At 49.4% G+C, this 24,588-nt stretch overlaps 1 protein-coding gene across 5 annotated transcripts; it reads right to left on the minus strand.

Annotated features, from left to right (window-relative positions):
* Positions 1-5,571: 5,571 nt before the first annotated feature.
* Positions 5,572-22,907, minus strand: NT5C1A (5'-nucleotidase, cytosolic IA). Of its 5 annotated transcripts, XM_043505982.1 has the most exons (7): positions 22,734-22,852; positions 15,701-15,815; positions 11,573-11,740; positions 10,588-10,717; positions 9,250-9,372; positions 8,297-8,481; positions 6,788-7,943 (listed from the first exon to the last, which is right to left on the minus strand). In XM_043505982.1, exons 3-7 carry the CDS (start codon positions 11,684-11,686, stop codon positions 7,578-7,580), a joined length of 918 nt encoding a protein of 305 aa, XP_043361917.1. In that variant the 5' UTR covers positions 11,687-11,740; positions 15,701-15,815; positions 22,734-22,852; the 3' UTR covers positions 6,788-7,577. The 5 variants fall into 5 exon arrangements, with proteins under 5 accessions (XP_038233654.1, XP_043361917.1, XP_043361915.1 ...); XM_038377726.2 differs by lacking the exon at positions 15,701-15,815 and having other exon boundaries at positions 5,572-7,943; positions 22,734-22,907; XM_043505980.1 differs by lacking the exons at positions 15,701-15,815; positions 22,734-22,852 and adding an exon at positions 20,563-20,568 and having other exon boundaries at positions 11,573-11,758.
* Positions 22,908-24,588: the final 1,681 nt, after the last annotated feature.

Consider the following 24,588-nt stretch of genomic DNA (forward strand, 5'->3'; position numbering starts at 1 on the left):
ATTATTCACCAGATAATTTCTCTGGATGTTTCTTGAGCTACAGAATGATCATGCTCCACAGACTGCTTATGAGCAGGGTTTTAAAACCGACTTGATTGGGAACAAGTCCCATTGTATGTTTCCAATCCCTGATTGGATAAGTGTAATTTAGAATCAGATTTTTGACACTGATACTTGCACGTATAAGGTCAGAATTCATTTCCCCGAACATTTAGTAACCATCACTTAATATTTACTGTTTCCATCAAATTCCTGCCTGTAAATTTGTTGAGTAGAATACTTATGGAAAGTGACTGCAAAAGGGGAACAAACAGAGCTGAGACAAATTCCAGGTTTATTAGTATGACTTTTCACAGTCCACACCAAAAATGATCCAGGACCCTGTGCTACCAACAACTGGATTTAACAAGGATTGTAGCTAACACAGTTCAGCTCCCAGGGCTGCACCAGAACTGCAGAAATGGACCACCCCCCCGGGGTTGAATTAGGGGTTCCTTTTTGTAGAAAAGGATCAGCAAGTAGAGATTGTCAGGAGAGAGGAAAAAGAAGAATGCACTGGGATGAGGGAGGGAAAGCACCATTGGGGGGCAGGATTGTTCCAAGCACTTTACTGATTTTCTTTTTGAACTTAAACTACGACTATCAAGTGATGCCCTTCAGTCAGGAATCTGAAAACCAGTTGTGCCATTCTCCCTGCATTCTGGAGACTCACTAGGTCCCCCTGGTGGCCACTGTAGTAATTTCCCAACTTCCAAACCTTCAACCCTTAGAAATGTCAAAAAGAACAGGAGCATAAGCTTTCGTGGGCTTATGCTCAAATAAATTTGTTAGTCTCTAAGGTGCCACAAGTACTCCTGTTCTTTTTGCAGATACAGACTAACACAGCTGCTACTCTGAAACCTTAGAAATGTCAGTGATTTTAAAGAAAGCCGCAAACCCCAGACTGAAGCCTGGCACCAAGTGATAAACCTTGCACTCGAGTCATGAACAAAAATCTCTGTCACTCATTGGATTGCAGTTGAATTAAACAAACTTCCACAAAGGCAAATCTCTGGTCACCTGGAGGAAGTCAGTTAGGTTTGCTCTGGGTGAGATTATCTGAGCCTTGGCGAGTTTGAGATGCGAGTATCTCTCTGGTTTCTGACCAAAGGCGAATTATGATCATGCCTCCTGCCTAAAAGGTTTTTCTTTTTGTCCTATATGTTACCCCTCATCTCAGACAACCAGTGGTCTGTACCATCAGCCACCCTTTGAAAAGGCAGGCACCTCAGTCCAACTTTAGGGTAGGGCTGGTTTAAGGCTAGGGTATTACAGACCCATGTCTAGGGCCCCACAGTGCCTTAATCCAGCACTGCTTTAGGGACACTCACTGCTGCATTGGATCCTAGCTTCAGCTCCATATAAGAGCAGCATGCCCGGGCCGTGATCACAACATAGCTTCAGACAGCATGCTGGCACTCTGCCCAGCTTCCAAGCAATGCTCTGAAGCAAAGGGGAGAGGACAGGGGAAAAAAAAAGTAGTTTGATTTCAGTTTGGTAGCTAAAGGGTTATTATCTAATGGTGTGGACACCAGGCTGTACACAATCCACCCTGGTCTACACCGCTGGCTAAGTCATGGCCAGCTTGATACTGTCTAAACCAACTGTTCACAAACATGATCACGCCGCCCACAGGTTTGTCCACCCCACTGGCTCTCTCCCGAGGGCACTAGGGAGGAAGCTGGTTACAGGATGGTGGTAAATCCTCCTTCGGAGCTGGACTCACCACTGAGCTGACCCTTGGCGGAGCAGGAGAAACTGGTTTCCTGTGTCAGTGGCACGAAGCAGTTCCACACGTGACCTGGCTCCATAGACGGCCCCCTGTGTACCCCACTCCCAGCCCAGCCTGCCCAAGCTCAGGCTGAGGAATCATTTGCGGGCTCCCCGACAGAGGCATCAGCAAGCACAGCTATAAATAGCCGTGTCAAAGGAATGAGATGGCCAGGCTGTCTGGATACCGGCAGCAGCCCTGCTCGTGCTGAAAGCTGGTGCCCATGGCTGGGGCTCTGACCACAGGGACATCCCTGGGGTTCCTTCAATCAATCAATGGCCTTTCCCTGATAATCCAGGTGGTTGCATTAGAAACTGCTGCAATGCACATACTCCCCTCCCCACATTTGCTGCCCAGAGGTCAGAGGGATGTAAAGGGGGTTTGAGGACATGGACCTGCCATGTGATAGCACAGTGCACCTGGCGTAACCCACGCTCCAGGTTTGGGGCTTTGCTATGGGCAATGAGCTAACAAAGGGGGACCCTTTCGTTCAGGCCCGTAGAGGGCTGCACTTTTAGGTCAGATGTCCTACAGCTGACCGCTCACCTAAGGGTGTGTTACACTAGCAAGCAGCTGTAGAACAGAACCACAGGTCACTGGGCGCTTGTGAAGACAGAAGTTCCATTATGTACATGGTGAGCTCCATGGGGCAGGGCCCACCTTGTCATTCAGTATTTGCACCGCACCTTGCACAAGGGGGTCCTGAGCCAGGACTGGGGTTTGAGGTGCTACAGGGATACAAAGAACAAACAGGTTACATGTCACTCTTGGTTTATGCACCAACTCTCACAGGAGGATCTCCAAGTGCTTTACAAACATCACATCTACACCCCCAGCCCACCTGGAGGTAGGTAAATATTCCCCTCAGTTTGCCGGTATGTTAACCAAGCCAGTAGCAGAGCCAGGACTAGAACTACGAGACCAGGCCCGGTCCTCCAACTACCTCGTGGACACCGGTGGTGTTTCACTCTAGGGGAAACGAGCCTCACCAGAACCATGACCTTCAGTTCCAGACTCAAAACCACTGGCAGCTTGTCGTTTAGCCTGTTCACACGCTAAGAACCGATTACCCTTGTTAACATCTGTTCTGACAGGGTATGGCTGACAGCGTAATCATCAATCTGCCCCCCCCCCCCGGTCTTCTGCAGAATCCCTTTTTAAAATAGATTTGTTGCAAAACCCCCATGAATTCTGATGCTCTAAAGAAAGGTGAGAAACAGGCAGTGGAATAACGATTAACCCTCTGCACACAAAACCATGGGTCTAGTGGCAGTTAACATCACTGCTCAGTCACACGCCTGCCGTTGCATCCCATTCACTCCCAGCCTTTGTCAGTCCGTTGTCCAGTTGGGCCCTGCTCCTGCATGCTGCGCCATGTGGGTGTGGACCATTGAGATCAGTGGAGCTCTGTCTGAGTGGTGGTGTCCACCTGCACACTGGAGTTTCCAAGGCTGGAGGTTTAGACCGGAAGATCTTGAATGCAGGCAGGGACGTCGGCTGTATCTTTGCTAGTGCACTCTGAACGCTCCCAGTTATTTAGTTTAATTAGCTTCAGATGGTTGGTATGAGAATAGGCAGGGCTGGGGAGGGATGTGAGAAAGGAATCGCACTAAAAACAAAACGTACATAAGAATGCTTTCCACTCATCTCCCATTTGCTTTAGGCTGACCAATGCCGATGACGCTGTACTTGGGCAGGGGGAAGCGCTAGGTGGTGCTCACATTAAACTACAAACACTACAATGGTGCTGTTCAGACGAATCTGGTGTTTCTAAACAAATCTCCTCCCAAAAGGCCTTTTCTCTCCATCCCCCTCTGGTGACTGGTAGAGGGTCTGCTCGACAGAAGTCTTTTGCCAAGTGATATTTTTATCCAGGGCTTGAGGCACGAGTCTAAATTACAACAGGAGATGGCTGCTCAGACAGAGAGCCACACCACTTCTCCAGCCACTGCCTGGAAAGCCTCAGCGCTTCCCAGTGCTTCTACAGCACCCAGAATGCTGCTTTAAACCAGTTCCTGCCTTCCCTCTGGGTGGCCTATAGGATTGGGGATCCTAAGCAGGGGGTTAACCTCTTTCTTGCTGGCCACCAAATAGAACTTCTGTGGCCTGTCATTCCCTGATGCCCCCCAAGAATTCCAGCAGGCGACAAGGAGTAGGACCAGCTGTAGTTTATTACTGACAAACGCGCATAGGAATTTCCCTTGGTACACCAGTTCATTCACAGATAAAACCATCAGAAGACACAGGAGCGAAATCCACACAACACTACAACAGCCAGAAGGGCCCAGTAGCTGCTGGTTCGATGCAAGAAACGCCACCAAGCCATCCAAGTGTGCGATGAGCTAAGAGTCATTTTAAGGGGGCTGCTGGCAGGACGGAAAATCCATCCCAAACCAGGAGATGACAGATGGATACAAGCAAGCAAACCAGCCACAAAAGCAGTGAAATCCAATTCAGCCAACACTGGTGCACCATAGAAAGCGGTATGGATAAACCTGTATGGTGGCTGTCAAACATGAGTAGGGCAATAAACCCATTCTATGCAGGCAGGATCCACACACTACAGTGGGGAATCCTCATTTCTTGGAGTCCTGTATTCTGGGGGGAGACTCCTGGGGCCTCCCCCCCCCAAATACAAGCAGGGAAGTGATTCTGGGTCTATTTGCCTCATGCTGGCAGTGAATGAGAAGAGGCAATGCAGGAGTTGCCCAATACACTTGTTCCTGGCCCTCTGCATTTCTCTCTTTTGTCTGTCTTAAGCATTGGAAACAAAATTAAAGTGCAAGTCACGCAGCACTGTGACGGCCGCGTGCTTTCCCTGGTCTCCACCAGAACTGGGGCACAGGCTCTTTCCCAGAGCTAGAGGCACCTTAGATCTGAAGTCTGCTTGCCAAGCAGGTCAAACCCCGGCGCTTGGGGGTTTCTTTTGAGAGTGGCAAGCTCTCTCTACCACAGAGTGCTGTTTTTAAATAATCTCTCTCTCACTCACCCCCTGCAAGTAACACTATCGTGCACACGCACAATCAGATATTCACCTGCATCCATGTACAATCTCTTTCTCTGACACACACAGAAGTATATAGGATCTCTCTCTCACACACACACACACACACACACACACACACCACACCTATGTTCAATCTCTCTTTCAAACACACACTCTCAAGACCACCCGTTACAATCTCTCCCATATACACACACTTACACAGATGGCTATGTTCAGTCACACACTCCCCCTGTCCCCATGCGAATATTTCAATAAGTCCCAGACCCAGAGAAATACAAGTGTTAGCTGACTGTTCTGGTCTTCATTACAACTAGTAGTTCCTGTTGCAATGTCATCTTCTAGACTTGGGGGATCATCTGACTTGGACTGCTTGCACTTGGCAGAACTTCCAAAGATGTCAGTCAATGCCAATCTGCAGGAAGCACCTTGGATGTTTACATGAAAACCTTGCATGTATCCCAACAGGCTGGTTGGAAGGGTCCCTGTCAGACAGTTTCGACCCCAACCTCCTCCTACTTTTCATAAACTGAATATTAATAGAAATGGTTTTGTGATATTTCTTTAAAGCTTTTTGGTTTGGATTGAAAATCTTCCCTGAGATGTCTGCAACCCCAGCATGGCAGCAGAGTTAATCTCTATGTGAAACTGACCAGAGAAACAAACTAAAACTTACCAGTGCTTTCATTGTCCAAGCAGGATTCAGTGCATGGAACAAACATACAGGATAGGTGGCGAAGCGTACGATTGATAGATAATATTATTTCAGTTGATATATAACCCTCATCCTTGGAAATGGCCAACCCATTGTAACTGAAAATGTGCAAAAAAAGTCAGCCAGAGGCAGCCACCTCATGTGGAAAATTTCAGCCCAAATGAAACAGTCTAAGTTTGGCAAAGTTATAAGCAATTGAAAACGTGGTCTTATAATGGTAAGTGCCAGGCAATCTTAACCATGGGCATGGCTACTTGTGCTACCTAGAACACACCAATGGGGAAGGAGTACTTTTTAAAAAATGATCTTTAACCTTCTATTGTTCCTCCAGTTTGCACCTTCACGTAAGAATGTTGAGTGAATTCCATACACTGCTCAGAACAGCTCTCAGATTCCTTTCTGGATTGGGGATTTAATTCTTTCCCACTGTGTTAGCAGCATCTTTCAATTTCAGGAGACACCACAGTTTTAGGAAAGTGCCAGGAGAAGGATCATCAATTGCCCAGTAGCCTCAGTTTGAATGAAACTTGAATTTTGCTATGGCTAACGAAACACTCAGGCTCAAATTCTCAGCTGATGTAATTGTTGATTTCAAGAAAAGTGTGTCTCTCCCTCATAGGTTAGGAGTGTCTTTCAACTTACACAAATTCCCAGCTTAGGTCCAGAGGCTGGGAAGCCACATTTTGAAAAGTGGCTTCTGACTTTGTGTGGCTCAATTTTCAGATGCCTTTTTTCCAGGTGTTACTTATGCGTTTAGCAAAAACGAGGAGTCCTTGGGGCACTTTAGAGACTAACAAATTTATTTGGGCCTAAGCTTCTGTGGACTAAAACCCTCTTCATCAGATGCATGCAGTGGAAAATACAGTAGGGAGGTATAAATACACAGCACATGTATGTGTGTATATTCATACCTCCCTACTGTATTTTCCACTGCATGCATCTGATGAAGTAGGTTTTAGCCCATGCAAGCTTAGGCCCAAATAAATTTGTTAGTCTCTAAGGTGCCACAAGGACTCCTCATTGTTTTTTCTGATACAGACTAACACAGCTACCCCTCTGCAACCTTATGGCTTTAGGTACCCAATAGTAGCACCCGACTTTGGGCCATAACATATTGGCCCAAAACACTGACTAGGAAATAGGAAAATCTCAAGCTCTCTCTAGCGTTGATCAGTCTATTTCCCCAAACATGCGCAAACAAACTTAAGGTTGGGTGGGTGCAGCAATAATGGTGGGAAATTGACTGCATCTTTTAACCTCGTTTCCAGACCATTTAATGTTTAAACCTGTAAATGGTTTGTAACAATATTGTAACATTGTTTCTGTGCACAAGCTGGATTCCATTGAAACATTGTCAGCCTTGACTTTTTTTTTTTTTTTTTTAATATATCAAAGTTCTTGGATTGGGAATTTCCCTGTTTTTTGTTTTTTTAAATGAGCACCAAAAGTTTAAATTGGGCTGGCATATAAGTTCCCCGGAAGGGGAGCCCTGTTCTCACAGATCCTGTCCAACGCAAGGTCCCCTCTCCTGTAGGCTTCTCAAGTCTGGCTGGGTTTTGGTTTAAGTTCTCCAAGCTTTGTGGTCAAGATCTGGTGCAGAACTTAAGCATGAGCTCCTCTGGGTTTCTATGGGCCCCTGAAACACAGGGGAGGCATAGCAGGATCAGAATGGCTGGTGCTGGCTTAGGCATGAGGGCAGAGATGAGGTGACAGCTGATTGGCACAAGTGGCAATGGCTGATGTGGAGACACAGGAGCAAAGGTAGCAGAGTTGGGTTCAGGCATTGGTTGACCCTTCTGACCTTTATGCATGGGTGGTGATGTGAGGCTGGAGGGACAAAGACAGTCAATAAAGTGCAACACAAAGGCAAAAAGAAACCTTTCCTTCAAACCACCCAGACAAGGCACCTGCAACTTCAATACTAATCAAAGACGCTCAGACCCTGCAGACCCGGATATCAATCCATGAGTGGTGCCCTGGTCAGGGATGGTTTGGGTAGGTATCCAACCAGCAAGTACATGCAGTCACAGTCGCCACTGCCAGCTACGCTACTTGCGGTTCTTGGTTTGTTTCTCTTGCGCCATCCGCCTCTGCTTCTGGGCTACGCCATATGGGACGTGGGCCGCGATGGTGCCACTCTCCTTCGCCCCCTCCACCTGGAACATCTGGTCATCGAAGAAGATGTGCGGACGGATCTTCTCCAGCAGCGGACCCTTGGGGGCTCCAGCCAGGAACAGGGCTTCGTCCGTTTCTAGTCCCCAGCTGCGGAGAGTCTTTAGGGCACGTGCCCCAGAGCTGGCAGCACTCCGGGCAGTGACCAGGTAGGTGCGAATCGGACACTCCAGTCTCAGGCCCTTGGAGTAGAACTTCTTCTGCAGCTTCCCCAGGGATTCCAGAAAGCCCTTCAGTGGCCCCTACCCAAGCAAAGAGACACTGTCATTCACAGCTGCCTTCATCCCTTCCCCGCTCCCCATGCTTTGGGAAAGGCCCTATCCCTGCTGTGGGAATCCTCTAGCCAAGCATATAGGAACCAAGGCCCAGATCCTCAGAGCTATTTAGGCACTTAACTCCCATTGAGCTCCCCTGTCTTTCACAGCCATGGCCTCAGAAACCCAGCATCAGCCTCATCCCGCTTTGCCCCCTCAGCTTGTGCTCAGGGCTAATGGAGTGGGAATTGCTGGAGCAGTCAGCCCATTCTAAGCGCTGCCTGTGCCAGAACTGGTTCCTAGGGCTAGCGGGTCGGGGGGGGGGGCGCGATCGGCCGTACCTGGGCCAGCGGCTTGTTCTCATAAGCCTTTTCGTGTTCAAAAAACATGTCGAGGCCGTGCGCCTTCACAATCTGTTCCGACTCGTCCGAGAAGAGGACGGCGTCCCCATCGAAGGCCACCCGCAGCTGGTTCTCCGACACTTTCACGTCTTTGCTGGGGCTGAACATGGTGGCTGCGGCGATTCCTTGGGGGAGGGAACGAGAGAGAAAAAAAAAGTGACTCCTCCTGACTGTGCTTCCCAGGTTCTCCTACTGCGGAGCCGAGCAACAGAACTGGACACACACACGCGCACACACACACACACACACACACACACACACACACACAAATAAATTTGTTAGTCTCTAAGGTGCCACAAAGACTCCTCATTGTTTTTACAGAGCAGAGACACTCCAGCACCAGTCCTTACATTGGACACTTGCATCTTGTGTCTGGACCTTCACATCAGCATTTAGGAAAGCCAGAGGCACTTAGATACCTAGGTGAAGACATGAGCCTCTGGATGAAGGATCTAATGTTCTGTTTAGGTGCCAGCCTCCCTCCACGTATTTAGTGGGGATTTGGGGGCTGGGGGGGGCAAAGACTGCAGAATTTACATAGGTTTCCATCATTTGTTTCTGCACATCTTACAGGTGCTTTCAGCTCCTCAGCTGTTCCCACCAGCATGGAAGGAGTCAGTATCCATCCAGCAGCCAACTGAGGAGAGCAGCCCACCTGCACTTTGAGAAGTTAGAGATACATCAGCGAATGCGGCTGTTTCCATGGAAACGAGAGGGCCCACGTCACCCTCAGCAAGGGCAGGGGTGTGATGAAGGCAGGGTGTGGGATGCCTCCGCTACCCAGCTGGATGGAGATCCCAGGGCTGCTGGTCCTTACACCGCTCTCCTAGAGCAATGTGATATGGGCGGTGCCCCCCACCCGCTCCCACCCAGGGTTTGCCTGGCAGACTCACCCTCTTCAATGGCCTCACTCACTTTCTCAGCATCAGAGGAGAGATACAGGTTGGTGTGATAGGCCTTCAGGTAGCAAGTGGGGCTGTTCCCTCCCGTCATGCAGAACCTCTCGATGAACAGATCTGAGGATGGCCGGATGCACCAAATTAGCTGGCATGGCCCAGCAAGAGCCCAGATGGCTATCCAGCCCTATGGCATGCAGGGGGCCCAGCAGCTGCCTTTGGTGGGGAGTGAACCAGAGTGGGGGTTTGCTCCCCCTCTGATGCCAGGCCACAGGAAAGACGGCAAATGAGCACAGGGCAGCCTGGCCACCAGAAGGGTGGGGACCCATGGCTGCTGGCAATGGTGATGCCCAGGCCAGCCCTGTCACAGTTACTGACACAGTACTGCTGCTTGGACACAACGCCTCATACCTAGTAGCTGTTGACACTTGTTTCCCAACACCTGTCAGTAACCCTTTCACTGAGCCCCTGCACCACACTACACTTAGCAGTGTCCTCCTGTGAGCCATCCTCCTCCCAGACACAGGAAAGCCCCAAAGGGGCACATGGTATTAATTCAATATTGACATATATAGAGAGACAGGGCGGCCTAGTGGCTAGAAAAATAGGCTGTGACTCAGGAGGCCTGGGCTCTAATCCCAGCTCTGCCACTAGCCTGTGGAGTGACTTTGGGCAAATCACTTCACTGCCCCTTGCCTCAGTTTCCCCATATGTAAAATGGGGATAATGTCACTGACCTGCTTGTAAAGCACTTTGAGATCTACCGATGCAAAGTGCTAGACAAGAGCTAATTATTATTATACTGCTTCTCTACCCTCTCATCATTCCTTCCATTCCCAGGGTTATTCACACCAAGAACTCAGATTTAAACTAGGGAGATGGCAAAATCAAGGTTGGTTTGAGTTTGGCAGAAACTCAGATGGCTTTTGATCCTTGAAAGTACCCAAATGTTTGATCCAGGTTTCGTTCCATCCAAGTGCCCAGGAACTGCATACGCTGTTCTGATTTTGGCTTAATCGCCCAAGAAGAGATTGCCCAAAATGGGGCTGATGTTGCCAAACCCCCATTTACCAAACCAGAAGCAAGGTTGATTCAGAGCTGGATCACATTTTATTGATACCCTTGAAGACTGGAGAGGGTTAGTCTACAACCATCTTTAGTCTAAGCCACAGGAGACTGGGGCTTGCTGGGTGGTTTAACGGAATAGCAGGGAGAACAGAAGATAAAGCTTTGCCCTCCAGCTTCTTCACCATCACAGCCACTAACCAAAAACCCAGTGGCCACCAGCTCCCAGGTCATTTAAATGGTTATGGCTCAGGGTCATTCGGTGCTTACCGTGATGATTGATGCTGTTGATCAGGCGGACCCCGACCTGGGCGTGGTTATTAGTCATGAGGACAATATCAAAGAGTTCTTCACTGTTGGGGTAGAGCTCTCGCAACTGAGTGTTGACAGCTTCAAGAGCCTACAAGACCAAAGAAAGAGGGAAGAGTGATCTAGCCACCAGCTCATGCACATGCTCCTTAACAAGAGAAATGGACGAGGGAGAGCTGAAACCTGATGTCCATGGATTTACATGTGGCTCTGTCTGCTTATAGTCAATGTGTTCCTATCTGTGTGTCCATGAACAGAGGATGCCAAAGGTTGGAAGGAACCCATTTAAGTCTGTCCCTCCAGTGGAGTTAGCAATTTGTTTCCCCATGATGTATGTGTCTCCTAAGTTCTCATCTTTTAAAAATAAATTCGACAGCACTAGCTACTCCTGCTTGTGCCCCATCTTGCCCATACTCCATCCATCCATCCACTAACTCCATTGCTTTCTCTGAAATACTGATGCTCAGGGTGCTTTCAGAGAAGACAGCCCTGTCAGAAGAGCATCCATATCTCCTTCCTCCATGGCCTTCAAAAGGCAGAGGAAGGGTCTTATCAAATCTTCTACATGACTCCTTGGGCACATCTAAAAAGCTGGCAGTTGGGAAGATTTTTACTCAAGCTGAATTTTTCAGGTATAATCCATGCTGTTCAGTGGAAGCCATTACCCTTAAAGTTTTCTCAGAGTATTTTCCTTCTCTCCCAAGGTTTTCTAGATTCTTTGAACTGAATTCTGCTCTCTTACACCAGTGGGAATCCAGAGTAGCTCGCATTGTAGCCAATACAGCTATTCTGGATTGATGAGTGATGAGAGCAGAATTCTCCAAGATTGGTGTTTACCTTCAGTTTTATCCAGGACACCATGAGACCAAGTCCTTGTGCCTTGCTCTGGTGGTGAGGGAGTATGGAAAGGCAGAGGATCTCAGGGGGCTGGAGCGATGGTGCTCACCTTGACAAATGGGAAGGCAGCGCCAGGTAGGAAGGGTTCATTCTCATGGTCCAGCTGGTATTTCACATATGCCTCCACCCCTTGCTCTGTGTAAATCTTCTGCTCTTCCTCCATGCGAAACAGAGCCCGTGAGGAGACTGCAATTGTTATTGCATTCTCAGGCTTTGGCTGCATGACAGAGAGAGACTGAAATTGCATCACTAATACATACATTTTCCATCAATAGTCACACGATTATGGACCCAGTTCCACATGTAGGGGTATCATCAAATGCCAGGCCAGAAATGGAGCACCAGGTCCACCCCCTCCAAAGTCTAGGAACATCAGTTTTGGATCGTTCTCTAGATCAGAATGTAGGGATTGGACATGTGTGTCTATTAAAAACAAACCCATCCAATCTTCTCACTTCTGATTAAACTCCATCTAGCATAGCCCTCTGGGCCCAAGATTCACACAGACATATTGCTTCCATTTCACTTGGGGGGGGGGGGGGAGGACTGTGTGCTGGGAATCACACACAAATCTATATTGCTTGCTTTAAGGTTCTAGGCAGGGAGCCAATGCTTGTCAGCACTTCACCCCAGAGTGCATTCTGAGCTGGAACATTTCCATTCCTTGCATTCTGGGGCTTCTCCAAGCTAAGAGATTTCTAGGATCAGCATCCTCAGTCCCATGGCCCCGTTGAGCTGAGACATTTCCATTCCCTGCACTCTTCATCAGCGGTCACTTGGCACTCACCCAACGGTTGAAAAACCTCTCCATGTTTCCAGTTGAAGGAACTCTGGGGGCCATCTCACATAGAAGGTGATGGGTTTTTGCCTCCTGGTTTCATGCAGCATCTAGTGTCCTTTGACATTAAAGGCCAAATTCAGACCTGGTGTCCATGAGTGCAACTCTGCTGAAGACCACGCATGGCACCTGATTATACCAGGCATAATTTGGTCCTTAGGGTGTGTCTATACCAAATTATGAAGTTAGGCAGAGGCACCAAATGAACAGAAAAGCTAGTTGTCTCCTGTGATGCTGCAAAACTTCAGCAGATAGAAGTATCCCTCCCCGTCAATCTGGCATTCACGGGGCACCTTTCCGCCAGTGCCCAGCACTGGTGCTGCAAACAGGGGCTTCTGGGCAATTTTAAAACACTAAGCACTGCATTGTGGGCGGGAGTCGGGAAAACTACTTGACACTGCATTAGCAATGCTTGGGGCTTCCCAGCAACACTGGGAAGAAACCATTACACACCGTACCCGTTCAGCCAGAACTGAGCTATTATAAAGACTTTGTTCCAAGCATCAAAACCAACCAGTGCCAGCAATGCCTGGGAAATGCCTGAGAAAGGTTGTGGTGTCTGGCTGGAAGGCAGTGAACAGGTATTGCAAGCCCAGGGGTGAGCCAAACCACCATTGATTAGCAATCGTTATTAATCTTAAGGATTTGATCTACAGTCAACGGAAGAAATCAAGAAAAGTCTTTTCATGGACTTCCATTAGGCGTGGCTTAGGCCCTGACATGTCTATTGCGCTGGAGCTGAGACGCCATCTCCCCCAGAGGAGTTTACACTCTCAGCTCCGAGTCGGCGAGAGGATATTAATCTCACGCCAGCCACGGAGGCGAAGTTGTGACGTGCTTGTGGCTTCTCAAAAGCAAAATGGCTTCTCCGCAGCAACTTGCTGGTTGACAAAACAATTGGAAGCGAAGCCTGAACGGTGACTCTTCTGCGGACACCCCAGCGATGTGCTGCCAAGAATCTAACAAAGCCGATCCCTCCTTGCCTGCAGTAAAGCCTGGGACAGTATGGGTGGGGGGAAGGAGGGGCACTTGCAGAGAAAGCAAACCCTGGCTCCTGGGCAGTATTTTTATGACCTCCAGGAATAAGTCATCTCTGCCACTCATAGTTTAGCAGTGTCCAGGAGGAGAACTCCACCTGAGACAGGGAAACCAGCCTGGCTTCTCTTTAATTTGGTGGGGAAATTTTAAATGAGACACCCCCCACACACCTTCAGAGTTCTCTCCGGCACATCAGAGACCGTCTGCGGGGCGAGAGGGCTGGAACTCGCTGAGAATCTCTGAATTCTAGGTCAGACAACAGCTAAGCATGCTGTGGTTAGCAGCAATGCTGCCATGGACTTCTCTGGCCCACTCCTTGGAAACAAACTCAATGCAATAAATCAGGTTGACGCTGGGTAACAATCTAGCTTCTTGTGTTCCTCTGTCCCTGAGAAAGACTGGGCCAAACCCTGCTCCCAATTGCACCAGTGGAGTTGCAGCGGCACAGCTGAGAGCAGAATCAGGCCCGCTGTGCTTTCAAACGACCCCAAAATCTGAATGTGACATCTCGGGCACATACAGAGGCGTATGGTAAGGGATTTTATGCTCTGGGACACAGCAGCTTAGCTGATTGCAGGGTATTACTGATGCATTATGCTGAGTGCATTGGCTTGACTGATCCCACTTTTTGTTAAATTGTTTAGGAATTATTAGTTTAAATCAATATTAGAGAGAGATGACATGGCCGGGCTACAACCGTCTTATTGTTCATCTCGAGGCACCAGCTAAGGGGGCTGGTTCCATTGTTATCAGAGCCGATTTGAAATGTGAGTGTGTGTGTGTTCAGTGAACTGCAGCATACATGTCAGATTTGAGGTTTCCCGTGATTTCATGTAAAGAGGTTTGGGGGCAGGGGGCTGAACCTGGATGAAAACCTATGGCAAACAGTTAAGATTTGCGGGGTATCGTAGGGCATGGGTTATTACACGGAGACAGTGAAAACTAGAAACCAGACGGTATGGAACAGTGCATTAGATGGGACCAACCCCAATAGGGGCAACATTTGCAAAACTGCCTAAGTGATTTAAGTGCCTCAGTCCCATTTTCAGACATCATTTGGGCACTTAAGAGCCTGGCTCATTGAAAGTCAATGGAGTTTAGGAACTGACGTGCTTAGGGGTCAGATTTTCAAAGATATTCAGGCATCTAGCAATGCAGACTGGCACCCAAGCAAGATTTCCAAAGGCGCCTCCCATGGGATTTAGGCACTTAGGTACTTAAAGCCTTTTTTCAAAAGTACCTAAGGGTGAGATTTTTCAATGTTACTCTCAGCTCTGATTTCTAGGCTTCCTGTTTAGTAGGTTGTCCTGGTCAGTATTATTTTGCTTTTGGTATAGGTAGGTGAGCTGGTGTCTTTCCCAGCCTGCTATACAAACGCAGTTCACATGCTCTGCAAAGTCCAAACTCCCCCCCCCCCCCCCCCCCAGCATTTGGCTTTATTAAAAACAGCAACACGAGAACAGAGATTAGCTCCACGATTCTCCATGGGCTCGGCTGCTCAGAAGGCTTGGGCCTTCTCTCCAGCCTGCTCAGCCCTGATCCTCTACCACCCCGAGAGTGTCACTCCCACCTCCCTTGCACCCAGCTGGGATGAAGAGTCACCTACCTCCGTGCATTAGCACAACCCACCTACTCCTCTCTCAGCAGGATCAAGGCCAGCTAACAGAGCTATTTAGGCAGATGCTGCCAGGCTAATTATACAGTCCAGAAAACCGCCTTGCAGACAATAAACACTGGCAGCATCCCTAAGCAGTGTTCATGCACCAGGACAGTGACCTGAAACCGACAGGACCCTTTCAATATAGCTAAAACAATGGGACAAATTCTCTTCTCCAGCACTCCACCGAGCTTCACAGATGCACCAGAAAGGATTTGGGATTGTTCTGCAGGGATGTGCATGGACTGTTGTTCCCTAAAATGACTTCTCCTGGGCTTTGCTGGTATGGCTATCTAGGACCTCAGATACTACAGTCATGGGGGACCACAACAGAACGCAAGATAGAGGGGAGAATTCATTCTCTCCCACTAGCCCAGGATTTTGGCCTAGTAGCATAGCACACCAAATACATAATTCACATGTGGCAAATAGTAGCAAAATTTACCATTTTAAGATCAGTTACCCAGGGGGCCTTAGTCAGTTATTAACTAGTCATGGGCCAGCTCTTAACTCTAATTTGCATTAATAACTCTGGTATCATGGGTCATTTATGAGCAAAGACATTAATAACCATTAGAGGTCCTGGGTCAGTTTGTCACTAGCTTTTGGCAGTTAATCCAGTTCATGGGCACAGCTGCTATTACCTAAATTAGTTTTCTGGGTAAACCAAGATGGGCTATAGGACATTTGTATCCGTTTCCTGGTACATGACGGACTGCAGGGAAATGCATCCTCCACTTATAGCTGTTTAAGAATTTCCTGCAAGATGAAACTGGGTCAGTGTCGTGAATGTCACAACCACTTAGTTTGATCAGACAAACACAGGGGGCTCTGAAAAGCCATTCCACATGCCTTTTCAAAGACGCGGGGGTTGGCGTGGTATGGCACAGAGAAATCTGGCTGTGCTTTCATACATGCATGGATCTCTGTGCTGCACACACCTTGCCTGCATGTCTATGCGCCAGTTACACCCTCATCTTGTGTAGCTATTTACAAGATGCTCCTGGTTCTCTCCTTGCCATTTAAAGGTACAGGCCCCCAAGGGGTAAATTTCAGAGGTAATAAGTGCAGCAAGAAATGGATCATTAAGCCAGATACCCAGTTGTATCCCACCCCACATTTCTGACATAGCCCCTGCAGTTTTGTAGCACATCAGTGGGCAGGCAGAGCTGTCCAGCATCATTACTCTTCCACCCTCTGGGGACATATAATCTGTCAAATCCTGTTCACTCCTGCTAAATACTCTGCATCTCTAGAACACTTTCTACAGGAGGACTGTACACATTAAATGAATTAAGCTTCACAGTTCATGGTGGTCAATTAGCGGAATTCCCCTTCTGTAGGAAATTCCAACCATTACAATAGAATTTTGTTCCAATTCGGAACAAAGTCAGAAATTTTAAAGTCCCCACAGGGCAAATAGCCCCAAAATTTTGATTTTGGGAGCAAAAAAACTAAATGTTTCAATAAGTCACCTCAATGCAACGTTTATATTGCAATAGTAAGTGGCCTCTACACACATCACATTAACAGAATATTTAAATTCACATTCTAATACAAGTCCAAATGAAATCAAAGGGGCACTATTGACATGTTTCAACTCCCCGCACCAATCGAGAAGTGTCACAAAACCAGCCCACCCCCCAAGACATTTCGATTTTGATAAAACTGCCTTTTTAATATAGAATTGTTCCATCAATTATTTTTTACTTGCTCTATTTACAGCCCTTCCATTTGAGGGAAGTCAGCTCTTATCTCTACTTTACAAATGGGCAACCAAGGCTTGGAGAGCAAGATATTTGCCCAGAGTCATATGGCAATCCTGGGGCAGAAGAACCCAGGAGTCCATACTCCCACTCCTGTGCTTTAACCACTAGACTGCGCTTCTTCTACTCCTAACAAACTGTTGTATTCTTTAGTGATCTCCTAGCCACACTTCATATTCTCTATCAGACCACACGGGACCTATGCACCCCAGCATGACCTTCATCCGAGTGGGGATCCTTGGGGCCAGGAGACTGGATAAACACTGTTTATCCTCAAGGTCAGTTTATGCTGCTTTCCAGACACTGTTTGATGACCAGCTCAAGGGCTTTGCTGAGCTGAATCAAACTGAATTCTGCATTTTGGAATTTAAAAAAAAAAAAAAAAAATAGGTCAGCTGTTCTATTCTCTTCCTTTGCCATTGGAGGATCAGACCGAAGGCTCCATCTAGCCCATTTCAGCAGAGGATTAATAAAGAGCTTAACAGAAATATAGGAGGATAGTGAAGGGGAAGATGGAGCTGTTCTCTAGGGCTCTGTTCATGTCTGGACTCAGCATCTTAAGACAAGGACAGAAGGGCAACCAGGTAGGAAGCACTAGCCATCAGCAAACAGTGCAATGCAGGGAGATGCTAAAAGGGGATTTAAACCTTTGGGGACTGCAGATGTAGGTCTAATCCTCCTCCCAAACAGTCATTGAGCTAGCGGTCTGAAAAGTACCTGCTTCCTTTAAGCCACTATCCCAGTGTTAGCCAACAGCTCCCATAATTCCTTACCAGTCGCCCCTACCCTCCCACGCAGTCTTTATTTTCTTAGAGAAGTTTGAATCCCTAAACAGAGTTATGTTAAAATAAAAACCGTTCAAATACAGAAAGAAAAATGGAGAAATGATAGGGGGAATGATTAAAACTAATAATATGGTACATTTCTATAGCGCCTCTCATCCCACAGCACTTCACAGATGTATACTCAGTACCGCTGAAATGCGGCCAACTCTGGGGTGGAGAACGATAGTCAACTGGCACACAGAACAGGAATTTTGGCCAGGATCCCAGAGAGGGGGAAGGGGGCATATGCTCTTAAAGACAGCACCAAGGGAGTGTTAACACCCTCCAAGGACAGGCAGAACAAAGGTTTCATCTGAAAGACCCAACGCAGCTTTATCCTCCTCCAAAGGATGAAGGGCTGAGACAGTTCTGCCAGGATTTCCAGGGAGTTTATGTATTTCAACCTCGATACTTATAACTGCAAGCGATCCCTTCCAGCAAAGGCAGCTTCAAACATTGCACCAGATGGCACTCCTCTAATCTGGTCACCTAATCCTGTTACTTGAGAGCTGCTGTGGTTACAATTCCTAAATACCCTGCCAAGAGTTGATGGCAGAGACCCGGAAATCCCGGATGTCACCAAATACCCAGACCAGAGATATGACTCCCAGTCAGCAAAGGTACAGGAGTTTGGCATACATGGTGCTGGCTTCCATGCTGGCACCAAGGAACGTGCAGAGATCCCTGAACTTTACAGGAACTGAGGGGAAATCCCAACTCATGGGAGACACGTCCCGTGCAGCCAGACAGAGGAACACCTTAAACATAGGCAAGGAGCAGGCAAGACTGAAGGTGATGAATTGAGAAGCAGGCAGACGACATCCTGGGAAAATGGAGCATTGCAGCACAAAGCACTGCCCTGACTTGGTATCTCCAGATATGACTTGTGTTTGCCACTCAGTGGGCAGCTGCCATGGCCTTGGGCAGCTCCTGAGAGAGCCTACAGATGTCCAGCCTGGCATCTCCCAGACAGCTCAGGAGCGGGCAGCCTGATCTGAATTGGCACCAATAGGCTGTTCACTAAAACAGGACAAAACCCATAAGGTCCTTCCAGCTGGGGTATGTCTGTTGCCTAGCATCTAATGACTAGTACATTGTCCAGTCTTGTTTTAACTGTTCCAAGCAATGGGGCATTCTTCCCTTCCTCCGGGACCCGATTCCATCATCTCACTGTCAGGAATCAGAGTAGCAGCCGTGTTAGTGAAGTGAGCTGTAGCTCACAAAAGCTTATGCTCTAATAAATATATGTTAGTCTCTAAGGTGCCACAAGTACTCCTTTTCTTTTTTCACTGTCAGGAAGTTTCTCTGGGCATTCACTCTACATTTTCCCTTTCTTAATTCTCCCCCTGCCCCCCATTTCTCCTGGTTCTACCCTTCATGCCAGCCAATGTCATCCCTCATCTTCCTCTCAAATATTTGCAAACTTGTCTCCCCACTGGGGGCCATCATCACAGTCGCTTTCCTCGCAAGTGCCTTAACCTCTTGGATCATTTCTCTTGCTCTTCTCTGAAGTCCCTCCAGTTTGTCAATAACCTTCTGATCACCAGGGGCGCAGAACTGAACACTGTATTCCCCAGGGGAATGAAAACGTGCTCTCTTTTAAAACTGCGTTAGGATAACAGTCATTTATCGTTACTACTAAATTAACGTGTTTTTTATTTATACGCTGTGGGCCAGAGCCTCAGCTGGTGTGACGCAACACTGATGAGCGTGCATTCCAGGGCTCAGGCTGTGTCTGATCCACAGGGAAAATTAGTCTGTGATAATGCCCCTTAGAAAGCTTTAGCTCAACCATAGCAGCTCACGCTTTTAGCTCAAGAGATTGGTGGTTCAGTCATTGGCATGTCGGCCAAGACTGGGCTGTCACAATATCCAATTTACCCCAGCTGAGAATCTGGGCCTATATTTATGAACACAAAAATGATGAAAAATTAATACAACCTGAGGCTGGAGCCCAGCTGTGCCGGTGTCACTCTGAGGAATGCAAATGCACCCTCAAGAAAACCCTCTCTCTGGGATGTTAGTTGCAGGAGTTGGGGGACAGCCGCCCCTGAGCCAAGCCACAAGCTGTAACAGGAACACCACTGCGTAGCTGTGAGTGACTCTTACTGACTCTTCTTCTCAGCAGGGGCTCCCAGACTGCTGGAGCTTGTTTCTTTCCCATCTCCAGACACTGCACCCATCAATCCCTGCAGAGTAGTTCTCAAAGGCTTCTGGATAACGATGGGCCTGACCAACACAACTGAGACATTGATCTGGATTCGGACCCTCCCCTTCCTCCAAGTTCAGAGATGCCTGGATCTGGCATTTTGGTTTGGTCCATTAGAGAGATAGAGATCTGGTGTGAATCTGGATCCTGCTCCAGCTCAGGATTCCAGCTCCTTCTCCAACACTTCAGGAGGATTTAGTTCCAGGATCCCATCTTGGGACCAGTTATATGCTGGCGGGGGGGTGGGGGTGGGGGCAGGCAGCATCAGCACCAGGTGATAGCAAAGACAAATGGGTTCAGATCCTTTGGAGACATGGACAAGGGGTCAGCCCTCTGAGGAGGGTGAAGGGGATTTATACTGCAGGGAAAGGCCGGAGCGGCGTGACTTGGGGCAAGGTGACAGTTATACTTGGTGGCTGAGGTGGGACTCTGCTAGGAGAGAGGGGAGGGAAGCAGCACCTGAAGGGAAAACTCATTTTCCCCAGGGACTGCCTTGGTTCTGTATGCTATTTACAGATGGATAATTTTTGTCCCTTGGTTCTCATACTTGGCGTCACTGGAGAGGGTTATGAGGCCATTAAAAGGCATTGTAAGCATTATGGAATGATGGGTCTAATTCCTGACCCAGCCCTAGTGGTTGGAGGGAGACCCAAGGCAGCAGTGAGAACCATCACTGCTCTGAGGAGTGGGGGCTGACAGGGGCCCACTGGGAAGAGCACTGAAAAGGAGTGGAATTGGGAGGAAGAGACTAGATGGGGCCTGGAAGAAGTGGCGGGGCTGGACGGAATGGTGCCTCAAAGCCTAGGTGCCTCTGGGCCCAATTTAATGCACCCATGATCCCGTTAGCTGTTTATAGCCCCATGACATCACCCTCTTCCTGCCTACTCCACATTCACTTCCGCGGCTATGGAAATCAAGAGCTTACTATAAGCATTATCAGCCAGCCCCCCCCCCCCAAATGCTTCTGGGACTGTAAGACGCCTCTGAGTCTCTTCACCTGTCTCTCTCGCCTGGTCTTGTAACTACAAGCAGCAGGGCTGTGGGGTCAGCTGGTGTCATTCCAGGATCCCAGCTCTGACATGGAGACTGCTCCCAGCAGAGAGGGCAGGCATGTCCCCTGGGCCCATGAAGGCAGCAGGCAGACAGAGGGACAGAACAGATGACAGACAGACTACTGATACCTAGAAATATCTCTTAAACAGACCACAGATCCCTGCCACCACCCCCCCCACAAGCGCTCGGGGGTCAGATTAAAGTTCACTGTGATGGCTGGGATGCTTATGGGTTTTCAGAACACTATATAAATAAGACAGGGAAATGCCTTGCACCCATTCATCATGGGCTGCGACAGCTGCCTCTCAGGGTGTGCCCAGCTGTGTCTGAGTGCAACAGAGCTGCAATGGGAGCTCTCTGCATGGCTGTTGGCGCCTGCACCTCACAGCCTGCCTGAAACCAGTCCCCGAGGCAGGAGTGTGAGCTGGGCATGGAGTCATGGCAGATCCCACAGAGAAGATTCCTGGCAATGTGGTCAGAGAGAGGGAGTGTTTTCCAGACCCCAGGACTAGGAATCAGGACTCCTGGCTTTTGGTCCCAGCTCTGCCATGGACTGTAGGCAACTCACTTAACTGCTCCATGCCTCAGTTTCCCCATCTGTCAAATGGAGATAATAATACTGTTACTCACTTCTGAGGGTGTTGAGAGGTCGCATTAATGGCTGAAGCTGTCTGAGAGCCTGGCATGAAAGGGGGCAGAGGATCATTGTTATAACCCAGGCTAGTTTATCCCCTCTCAGTTCCCACTACAGCTGGGAAGGCTAAAGCCAGCGACCATCATCCATCTGCAGGATTCAAGGAACCAAACAAGATTTCCATGCAAGGAACGTGTCTGCCGGAAACAATGCCCAGAGCTGGCAGGGCTCCACAGAACTACAGCCTGCGAAGTCTCTCCCTGTCCAAGCTCATAGCTGAGGTTACAGGCGTGAGACAGAAATGTTAATAGGGATCCGCTATGACATGTGCTCCAGGCTTATCATGGGACAGGCCTGCAGCACCATGAACACAGGAATTTCCAGACTGGATCAGAGGGGGGGGGTGTCTGGGTCTATTGGCTCCAGGACCTTGTCTCTCAGTCAGTGGCCAGTAGCTAATGCTCCAAAGGCAGGTGCAAGAACCCCAGAAGGGGCTTTTAACAAACAAGCAGCTGGCAGGGAAGTTTATTCCTGACCACAGGTAATTGGAGGCAGGCAGGTTTCTACACCTTGTTTTCCAGCCCACGGTTCCTGCAGAGGGTCTGCTGGTTGTGGGAGTTTCTATTATTAAACTTGTGCCAGAGAGGTGTATAGCTCAGTGCCTTTAGATAACACAGGGCTCTTAGCCGACGGGCAACGAGACTGCACAGGAGCAGCCACATTCAAATGACATTAGCTGCCCGACTGGAGCTGCCAGGAGATTCAGCATTAGGGCTGTCACCCATCCTCAACCCACCCCCTTCTACATGGGCACCCACACTGCAGCAACAGGGACAAGAAGGTGGGTCACAGATGGAGCCTGGGCTGGGAATCTCTTGCTTTGGCTACGATGGCAGAGCGGGTGTGTTCTGCCTATGACAGGCACCCAGTGGATCTGGCATGCGTCCAGCCGCTCCTCTGCAGGGAGCAGGGAAGGAGCAACCTAGCTCAGGGCACCATCCTCCCAGGGCCCAGGCAGGTGGGGCCCCAGCAAGCCAGCCTGCAAAGGCATCGCAGCAGAGCGATGCAACAGGTCCCGGGGGTAGGGTGTCCAGGTGGCTCAAATCCTGGGGGCTTGGCCCCTGCTCCCGGCACGGGGAGGGTTTGCCGCCCCAGCCCCCCAGTTCCCAGCCGGAAAGGAAAGGCTCTTACTGGTATGGGTTTCCTTTTCGGGGTCAGGCTGTCATAGAACGTCCTGGCTTCCTCCTGCGCCCCGCCGGCCGCTTGGCCGCCCGCGGACGAGCCTTCCCCAGCGGCCGCCGGCTCCATCTCGCCGGCCCGGCGCGCGAGCGGCTGCGCGGCTGGGTCTCCCCGGGACGCGGCGCGCGCCGCTCGGCTGGGCGGGGGCGCTTTATAGGGGCCGCCCGCCCTGCGCCGAGATCGCAGGGGCCAGCTGGCTTAACCCGTGCGGCGCTGGAGCCTGCCGGGCTCTTCCCACCCGGCCCGGCCCTGCAAGCCGGGCGGCAAACCAGCGCCGGGCCGGGCTGCGCTGCGCCTCTGGGGATCGGTGCTGCGGACCCGGGCAGGGCCCTTCCAGCTCGTCCTTTGGCGCCCCGGCCGGGACTCGGGCTGTCTGGGTTCCCCTGCTGGTTCCGCCCCGGCGTGACCTCGGGCCAGTCACTTGCTGCCCGTGCCTCTGTTTCCCCTCTTGAGATCAGTGATACTCAGACTAAGGCTTTGGAGGCGCTTTCACGTGTCTCCTGCGGCTCTTTGCAGCACATGGTATTCAAAGGCCCTTGAGTGGATATCTGGCACTGGAGTAACTGAAGCAATGAATTCACACCACTGGGGCTCTTTGGGGTGATGCTGATCGCTGATTTGGCTCCTGAACCCCTGAGGTCTGAGTATGGCTGCTTTAGACTGTAAGCCCATGGACTCTTTTATTATGTGTATGCACCGCACCTAGCCCCTGGGGCCTTGATCCCTGTCGGAGCCCCTGGGGGCTACAGCAATAACATCGGATGGAGTGAGCTGTAGCGCACGAAAGCTTATGCTCTAATAAATTTGTTAGTCTCTAAGGTGCCACAAGTCCTCCTTTTCTTTTAGCAATAACATTATCATTCTTTTTATCTGTGACACAGATGCTGTTCACGGGAGAGGGGTGCAAGGGTATTCGGGGAGCTAAGAAAAGACATACCCACCGAGATCTGCAAAGGTATTCAGGCTTCTAACCTCTGCTGGAGTCAATGGGAGTTAGGAGCCTAATTACCTTTGAAGATCTAAGCCAAGATCTAGGCCCCTGCCCGAGGAGCTAACTCAGATGGAACCAATACATGGGACAAAGGTCATGGGGTGCCAAGAGACTGCAGATCAGTGCAGGAGGTTTAGCAAATGGAGTGTGTTTTAAGGAACGATCCCGAGTAAGAGAGGAAGGGTGCCTAAGGCCTGGGGATAGGAGGGTGCTCCCAAAATTGAGGATGGCAGGAAAGATGGTTCAAAGCTGCGAGTGGGGGAAGGAGGCAAAGGGAAGATGTAAAAGAGAGGATACAAAGGAGCTGGAGGGATGAAATGGTAATAATAAAACCTAACTCAGTATAGTGCTTGTCGTCAGTCGTTCCCCCAGTGCTTCACAATCTTTAATGTATTTATCTTCGCACAACCCCTGTGAGCAGGAGAGTTATCCCTGATGTGCAGACGGGGAACTGAGACCCAGAGAGGGTAAGTGACTTGCCCATGGTCACACAGGACATCTGTGGCAGAGCTAGGAATTGCACCTGAGTCTGCCAAGTGCTGGGATATGGCCCTAACCACTTAGGGTGGAGTTTTGCAAAGCCCTGGAAGAGAGGAGGAGTTTCCATTGGGTGCTGCAGAAGAGAGGGTGCTGGTGCGAGGACTGCCAAGGTTGGAGCCCTGGGAGAGGAAGATGAGCTAAGCAGTGACATTTTGGGGAGGTGAGATGTGGGCAGGTTGTGCTAGTCAAGGCATAAGGGGTGGAGAGAGGAAAGGTTGGAATCTAGAGGATGGATGAGGCAGGAAACTGGAATTTGGCAAGGGTCTGTCTGGGGGC

This window comes from Dermochelys coriacea, chromosome 19, assembly GCF_009764565.3.
Source record: "Dermochelys coriacea isolate rDerCor1 chromosome 19, rDerCor1.pri.v4, whole genome shotgun sequence".
NCBI classification, from domain to species: Eukaryota; Metazoa; Chordata; order Testudines; family Dermochelyidae; genus Dermochelys; species Dermochelys coriacea.